The 8,665-nt window shown below is 64.7% G+C and overlaps 1 protein-coding gene across 1 annotated transcript in view; it reads left to right on the top strand.

Moving 5' to 3' along the window:
• SYMPK (symplekin scaffold protein) overlaps positions 1-4,102 on the top strand; it is a 37,050-nt gene extending 32,948 nt beyond the window's left edge. Inside the window, exons 23-25 of the mRNA XM_062512449.1 lie at positions 5-291; positions 966-2,099; positions 3,769-4,102. Coding sequence (XP_062368433.1) covers positions 5-291; positions 966-2,099; positions 3,769-3,816 — 1,469 coding nt within the window. The 3' untranslated portion in view covers positions 3,817-4,102. The remainder of the gene's footprint in view (positions 1-4; positions 292-965; positions 2,100-3,768) is intronic.
• The last annotated feature ends 4,563 nt before the right edge of the window (positions 4,103-8,665 follow it).

Below are 8,665 nucleotides of genomic sequence, written 5' to 3'. Positions count from 1 at the left end.
CCAGTGCCAGTGACAGTTCCAGTGACAGTTCCAGTGCCACCAGTCTGGCGATGGTGCCAGTGCAGGTGCCACCAGCCGGGTGACAGCGGCGCGGTGTCCCCGCAGTCCCTGGACCTGCAGCGCCCCATCGACAAGCGCGTGTACAAGGGCACGCAGCCCACGTGCCACGACTTCAACCAGTTCACGGCGGGCACCGAGACCCTGGCACTGCTCGTGGGCTTCTCGGCCGGCCAGGTGCAGTACCTGGACCTGGCCAAGAAGGACAGTGCTGGCCGGCTCTTCAATGAGGAGGTGAGGGGACACCGGGAACCTCATGGGGCCACCGGGGACACCGGGAACCCCCTGGGGCCACCAGGGATACTGGGAACTCACTGGGGCCACCAGAAACCTCTTGGGATCCCCATGGGACCACCAGGACTCCCCCAGGACCACCAGGACCCCCTTGGGATCCTCATGGGACCACCAGGACTCCCCCAGGACCACCAGGACCCCCTTGGGATCCTCATGGGACCACCAGGACTCCCCCAGGACCACCAGGACCCCCTTGGGATCCCCATGGGACCACCAGGACTCCCCCCAGGACCACCAGGACCCCCTTGGGATCCTCATGGGACCACCAGGACTCCCCCAGGACCACCAGGACCCTCTTGGGATCCCCATGGGACCACCAGGACTACCCCAGGGCCACCAGAAACCACTTGGGATCCCCATGGGACCACCAGGACTCCCCCAGGACCACCAGGACCCCCTTGGGATCCCCATGGGACCACCAGGACCCCCTTGGGATCACTCACGGGACCACCAGGACTCCCCCAGGACCACCAGGACCCCCTTGGGATCCTCATGGGACCACCAGGACCCCCTTGGGATCACCCACGGGACCACCAGGACTCCCCCAGGACCACCAGAAACCCCTTGGCCACCCTTTTACCACCCTTTTAACCCTTTATCCCCCACCCCCTCAGCGCCTCATCGACAAATCCAAGGTCACCTTGGTCAAGTGGCTACCGGACACCGAGCGCCTCTTCCTGGCGTCCCACGCCAGCGGCCACCTGTACCTGTACGACTCAGAACAACCCTGCGGGGCCACCAGCCCTCAGTACACGCTGGTCACGCAAGGAGAGGGCTTCAGGGTCTTCTCCTGCAAGAGCAAAACCCCTCGGAACCCTCTGCTGAAATGGGCCGTGGGCTCGGGGCCACTCAACGAGTTCGCCTTCTCGCCGGACGGGCGCTCGTTGGCTTGCGTTAGCCAGGACGGCGTTCTCAGAGTTTTCCACTTCTCCTCCATGCTGCTCCAAGGAATGATGAGGAGTTATTTTGGTGGCCTCCTCTGCGTCTGCTGGAGCCCCGACGGTCGTTACGTGGTCACCGGCGGCGAGGACGACCTGGTCACCGTGTGGTCGTTCGCCGAAGGTCGAGTGGTAGCCCGCGGCCACGGTCACAAATCGTGGGTCAACGCCGTGGCTTTCGACCCTTTCACTCCTTCGTCATCGTCTTCGTCCGACGGAGTCGGGGACGGACAAGGGGACACGCCTGAGGACCCCCCAAGTGTCACCTACCGCTTCGGCTCGGCCGGCCAGGACACCCAGTTCTGTTTGTGGGACCTCACCGAGGACGTGCTGGACCCTCCCCGCGCTCGCCCCATCCCCGAAGACCCCCCACCCTTTATCCCGGGGGGGTTACCACGTTCTTTATCCCGTTCCAACAGCCTCCCCCAACCCGGTGGGGGTCCCCAAATCTCTCCGAGAGTCCCCCCGATTCCCGTTTTAAACTTCGGGCGTTTCGCCACTTTAACTTTACGGGATCCCCCCGAAAAGGAGCACAAACGTTATCACAGCTTGGGTAACATCAGCCGAGGTGGGGGGAACGTGGAGAAACCCCCCGGGGGTGGCACGGGGGGGTCTCGGGGGTCTTTGGACACGGCCAAAGTGTTGGGGACGGCGCTGTGCCCTCGGCTGCACGAGGTGCCCCTGCTCGAGCCGCTGGTGTGCAAGAAAATCGCGCAGGAGAGGCTGACGGTGCTGCTGTTCCTGGAGGATTGCATCGTGACGGCGTGCCAGGAGGGGCTCATCTGCACCTGGGCACGGCCAGGGGTCTCTGTGAGTGCGGGGAGGGGGTTTGGGGGGGTTTGGAGGGGATTTGGGGGGGTTCGGAGGGGATTTGGGGGGGTTTTGGGGGGGTTTTGGGGGTGCCAGGAGCTGCAGGTGTGTATCGTGCCAGGAGGGGCTCATCTGCACCTGGGCACGGCCAGGGGTCTCTGTGAGTGCGGGGAGGGGGTTTGGGGGGGTTTGGGGGGGATTTGGGGGGGTTTGGAGGGGATTTGGGGGGGTTCGGAGGGGATTTGGGGAGGTTTGGGGGGGTTTTGGGGGTGCCAGGAGCTGCAGGTGTGTATCGTGCCAGGAGGGGCTCATCTGCACCTGGGCACGGCCAGGGGTCTCTGTGAGTGCGGGGAGGGGGTTTGGGGGGGGTGTTATGGAGGGGATTTGGGGGGGTTCGGAGGGGATTTGGGGAGGTTTGGGGGGGATTTGGGGGTGCCAGGAGCTGCAGGTGTGTATCGTGCCAGGAGGGGCTCATCTGCACCTGGGCACGGCCAGGGGTCTCTGTGAGTGCGGGGAGGGGGTTTGGGGGGGTTTGGGGGGGATTTGGGGGGGTTCGGAGGGGATTTGGGGGGGTTTGGGGGGGATTTGGGGGGGTTTGGGGGGGTTTTGGGGATGCCAGGAGCTGCAGGTGTGTATCGTGCCAGGAGGGGCTCATCTGCACCTGGGCACGGCCAGGGGTCTCTGTGAGTGCGGGGAGGGGGTTTGGGGGGGTTTGGAGGGGATTTGGGGGGGTTCGGAGGGGATTTGGGGAGGTTTGGGGGGGATTTGGGGGTGCCAGGAGCTGCAGGTGTGTATCGTGCCAGGAGGGGCTCATCTGCACCTGGGCACGGCCAGGGGTCTCTGTGAGTGCGGGGAGGGGGTTTGGGGGGGTTTGGGGGGGATTTGGGGGGGTTCGGAGGGGATTTGGGGGGGTTCGGAGGGGATTTGGGGAGGTTTGGGGGGGATTTGGGGGTGCCAGGAGCTGCAGGTGTGTATCGTGCCAGGAGGGGCTCATCTGCACCTGGGCACGGCCAGGGGTCTCTGTGAGTGCGGGGAGGGGTCTCAGAGGGGATTTTGGGGTGGTTTTGGGGTGGTTTAGGACGTCTAGGAGGAGCTGACGTGGAGCAGGTTTGTATCGCGATAATCTGTCGTGACAGGCTCTTCTCTCCCTGCTGTCCCTGTGAGTCTGGGGGCGTCCTGGAGGGGATTTGGGGCGTCCTGGAGGGGATTTGGGGTGTCCTGGGGGGGATTTGGGGTGTCCTGGAGGGGATTTGGGGCGTCCTGGAGGGGATTTGGGGTGTCCTGGAGGGGATTTGGGGCGTCCTGGAGGGGATTTGGGGTGTCCTGGAGGGGATTTGGGGCGTCCTGGAGGGGATTTGGGGTGTCCGGGAGGGGATTTTGGGTGGGTTTTTTGGGGGTATTTGGGGTGGATTTGGGTGTCCCGGCAGCACCAGGACCATGTCGCGATAATCTGTCGTGACAGGCTCGTCTCTCCCCGCTGTCCCTGTGAGTCTGGGGGCGTCCTGGAGAGGATTTGGGGTGAATTTTTTGGGGAAAAAATCGCGGATTTTGGGGAGACGGGTGTTGGTGATGGTGAGGGGGGGGGGAATCCCCCGAATGTCACCGCGATGACGTCACCACCATGGGACATGTGTGTCCCCTCCCCGCGGTGACATCTGTCCCCTCCCAGGGCCTGTCCTCGCAGAACGGCGGCTCCCCGAGCGGCACCGTGGTGTAGCCGTCACCTGTGTCACCCGCCAGGACACGTGTCACCTGTGCCACCCTCGGTGTCACCTTTGTCACCTCCCCCAGGGACTCTCGGGTCACCCGCAGTGCCACCCCCTGTACTACTGACCCCCCCCCCCCCTCTCCGCGGTGTCACCTCTGTCCCCTCCGGCAGTGCCACCTCTGTCCCCTTTGTCCCCAAGGTGGCACCGCCGGGCCCGGGGACCTCCCCTCCCCCTCCCCGTGCCTTTGTCACTTTATTGTCCCCGAGGGGGTCACCGCGTCCCCTCCCCCCTTATTTATACTAAAGAGGATTTTTTTGGCAACCGGGTGGCACCGGTGGGTCCGGAAGAGGGGACAGGGAAGGGACAGAGGGGACAGGGAGGGGACAGGGAGGGGACAGAGGGGACAGAGAGGGGACAGAGGGGACAGGAGGGGACAAGGAGGGGACAGAGGGGACAGAGAGGGGACAGAGGGGACAGGGAGGGGACAGAGAGGGGACAGAGGGGACAGAGAGGGGACAGAGGGGACAGAGAGGGGACAGGCAGGGGACAGAGGGGACAGGGAGGGGACAGAGGGGACAGAGAGGGGACAGGGAGGGGACAGAGGGGACAGGGAGGGGACAAGGAGGGGACAGAGGGGACAGAGAGGGGACAGAGGGGACAGAGAGGGGACAGGGAGGGGACAGGAGGGGACAGGGAGGGGACAGAGGGGACAGAGAGGGGACATTTTGGGGACAGGGAGGGGACAGAGAGGGGACAGGGAGGGGACAGAGGGGACAGGGAGGGGACAAGGAGGGGACAGGGAGGGGACAGAGGGGACAGGGAGGGGACAGGAGGGGACAGAGGGGACAGAGAGGGGACATTTTGGGGACAGGGAGGGGACAGCGCGGGGACACGCTGGGTGGCACTTGGGGACATTTTGGGACAATCTGGGGACACGGCGGTGGCAGAAACACAACTTTATTCTCATCCCCTCCCCCCCGGGGGGGGGCGTCACAAACTCGGGGGGGGGGGGGGGGGGGGGCGCGACCCCGGAGGGGTCAAATTTTGGGGCGGGGGCATAAATAGGGGGAGGGGTCTTTAGTGCAAACGTCCCTACAAATAAATTACTAATGGGGGGGGGAGGGGCACCCCCACCCTTTTTTTTTTTTTTTTTTTTTTTTTGGGGGGGGGGTCGCATCCCGCTGCCCCTCAGGGAGGGTCATGGGGGCACCGGGGAGACCCCTCCCCAATTTTTTTTTTTTTTGGGGGGGGGAGGGGCGATTTGGGATGGGGGGTGAGGGGGGTGTAGTGGGTTTATTTGAGGGGGGGAGGGGGGCTGGGATTTGGGGACCCCCCCCATGGGATTTTGGGGAGGGGAGGGGGTCCTGTGATTTTTTGGGGGGGGGGGGCTGGGATTTTGGGGACCCCCCCCATGGGATTTTGGGGGAGGGGAGGGGGTCCTGTGATTTTTTGGGGGGGGGGCTGGGATTTTGGGGACCCCCCCCCATGGGATTTTGGGGGAGGGGAGGGGGTCCTGTGATTTTGGGGGGGGGGGGGGAGTGTCTATGTACAGGGAGCCCCCTGTGTGGGAAAGGGGGGGGGTCAAGTGCAACGAAGGGGAGGAGGGGACACTTTGGGGACACCTTGGGGACACTTTGGGGACACCCCAGAATTAAGGGGGGGTCCCGGGGGGCGCGGGCGGGGGGCGCAGGCCGGCGGCGCAGAGCAGCAAACAGTCCTTGGTGGCACCGGGATGTGGCACCTGGGGACAGCGACACGGTCAGGACACGCAGGTGGCGTTGTCACCGTCATTGTCACCGTCATTGTCACCTCCCCCCGCCCGTGCCACCCTCCCAGGTCCCCCCCTCCGGATGGTGGCACCTCCCCTCTCCCCTCCCCCAGAGTTGTTGGGGACACAAGGGACACGCCTGGGGGTGACACTGTCCCAGGGGTGGTGACAGTGGTGACACTGTCCGGGGGTGACACTGTCCCAGGGGTGGTGGCAGTGGTGACACTGTCCCGGGGTGGTGGCAGTGGTGACACTGTCCCGGGGTGACACTGTCCCAGGGGTGGTGGCAGTGGTGGCAGTGGTGACACTGTCCCGGGGGGTGGTGACAGTGGTGACACTGTCCCAGGGGTGACACTGTCCCAGGGGTGGTGGCAGTGGTGGCAGTGGTGGCAGTGGTGACACTGTCCCGGGGGTGGTGACAGTGGTGACACTGTCCCGGGGGTGACACTGTCCCGGGGGTGGTGGCAGTGGTGACACTGTCCCAGGGGTGACACTGTCCCGGGGGTGACACTGTCCCAGGGGTGACACTGTCCCAGGGGTGGTGGCAGTGGTGGCAGTGGTGACACTGTCCCGGGGGTGGTGGCAGTGGTGACACTGTCCCAGGGGTGACACTGTCCCGGGGGTGGTGGCAGTGGTGGCAGTGGTGGCAGTGGTGACACTGTCCCGGGGTGACACTGTCCCAGGGGTGACACTGTCCCAGGGGTGGTGGCAGTGGTGGCAGTGGTGACACTGTCCCGGGGTGGTGGCAGTGGTGACACTGTCCCGGGGGTGGTGGCAGTGGTGACACTGTCCCGGGGGTGACACTGTCCCGGGGGTGGTGGCAGTGGTGACACTGTCCCGGGGGTGGTGGCAGTGGTGGCAGTGGTGACACTGTCCCGGGGTGACACTGTCCCAGGGGTGACACTGTCCCGGGGGTGGTGGCAGTGGTGGCAGTGGTGACACTGTCCCGGGGGTGACACTGTCCCGGGGGTGGTGGCAGTGGTGGCAGTGGTGACACTGTCCCGGGGGTGGTGACAGTGGTGACACTGTCCCGGGGGTGACACTGTCCCGGGGGTGGTGACAGTGGTGACACTGTCCCGGGGGTGACACTGTCCCGGGGGTGGTGGCAGTGGTGGCAGTGCCAGCTGTGGTGGCCCAGCCGCAGTTGTCCCCTCCCCGGGGCTGGTGGCCCAGCCTGCACAGGTGGCCCTGGGGACATGCCCAGGGTGGCAGTGGGGGCAAGTGACAGGGGTGGGGTGGCAGGGGGTGGCATTGGGTGACACAGGTGGCACAGGTGACACAGGTGACAGTGACGGGGTGGCAGTGGCAGAGCCAGGGAGTGACGCAGGTGATGCAGGTGACAGTGACGGAGTGGCAGTGGCAGTGGCAGGGGGTGACGCAGGTGACACAGGTGACACAGGTGACACAGGTGACGCAGGTGACACAGGTGACAGTGACAGGGTGGCAGTGGCAGAGCCAGGGGGTGATGCAGGTGACACAGGTGACACAGGTGACGCAGGTGACACAGGTGACAGTGACGGGGTGGCAGAGCCAGGGGGTGACACAGGTGACGCAGGTGACACAGGTGACACAGGTGACACAGGTGACGCAGGTGACACAGGTGACAGTGACGGGGTGGCAGAGCCAGGGGGTGACACAGGTGACGCAGGTGACGCAGGTGACACAGGTGACACAGGTGACGCAGGTGACACAGGTGACAGTGACGGGGTGGCAGAGCCAGGGGGTGACACAGGTGACACAGGTGACGCAGGTGACACAGGTGACAGTGACGGGGTGGCAGAGCCAGGGGGTGACACAGGTGACACAGGTGACACAGGTGACAGTGACGGGGTGGCAGAGCCAGGGGGTGACACAGGTGATGCAGGTGACACAGGTGACACAGGTGACACAGGTGACGCAGGTGACACAGGTGACAGTGACGGGGTGGCAGAGCCAGGGGGTGACACAGGTGACACAGGTGACACAGGTGACAGTGACGGGGTGGCAGAGCCAGGGGGTGACACAGGTGATGCAGGTGACACAGGTGACACAGGTGACGCAGGTGACGCAGGTGACAGTGACGGGGTGGCAGAGCCAGGGGGTGACACAGGTGACACAGGTGACGCAGGTGACACAGGTGACAGTGACGGGGTGGCAGAGCCAGGGAGTGACGCAGGTGACACAGGTGACGCAGGTGACACAGGTGACAGTGACGGGGTGGCAGAGCCAGGGGGTGACACAGGTGACACAGGTGACACAGGTGACACAGGTGACAGTGACGGGGTGGCAGAGCCAGGGGGTGACACAGGTGACGCAGGTGACACAGGTGACACAGGTGACGCAGGTGACACAGGTGACAGTGACGGGGTGGCAGAGCCAGGGGGTGACACAGGTGACACAGGTGACGCAGGTGACACAGGTGACAGTGACGGGGTGGCAGAGCCAGGGGGTGACACAGGTGACGCAGGTGACACAGGTGACACAGGTGACGCAGGTGACACAGGTGACAGTGACGCAGCCCCACGTACCCGGGCCCAGAGCAGCAGGTGCCGGGACAGGGGCAGCCCCAGGGGGGAGCGGAAAAGCCGGGGGGGCTGCGGAGAGAGCACAGAGCGTCAGCCCCCCCAAAATCCCCCAAAATCCCCCCAAAAACCATCCCCCCCCCCCCAAAAAAAAAAAAAAAAAAACCCAAATCACCCCAAAAACGCCCCCTTACCTCCGCGGGGGGGGGCGCCATGGGGGGGGGCTGCTCCACGTCTCCTGCAAGGGAAATTTTGGGGGTGGGGGGTGATCAGGGTTGGACCCCCCCCCCCCAAAAAAAAATATTGGGGGACAATTTTTTGGGGCACCCCATCACCCCCAAATTTAGGGAGCCCCCAGCCCTAAATTTGGGGAGGGGACAATGTCCCTGTGTGTCCCCCCTCCCCCCAGGACGGAGTTTTTGGGGTTTAGAAGGGGGAGGGGATGGGGTCCTGTCCCCTAAAATAAAAAAAAACCCCAAAATATTTTGGGGAGGGGGCGAAGCCCCTGGGGGGCGGGGTTGGGGGAGAGCTGAGGAATTTGGGGGGGGGGTCCTGGTGAATTTGGGGGGGGGTCTGAAGGGTGCTGGG

This window comes from Cinclus cinclus, chromosome 37, assembly GCF_963662255.1.
Source record: "Cinclus cinclus chromosome 37, bCinCin1.1, whole genome shotgun sequence".
NCBI classification, from domain to species: Eukaryota; Metazoa; Chordata; class Aves; order Passeriformes; family Cinclidae; genus Cinclus; species Cinclus cinclus.
Note: the sequence above shows the minus strand (reverse complement) of the source record. Positions and strands in the feature narration are given on the sequence as shown.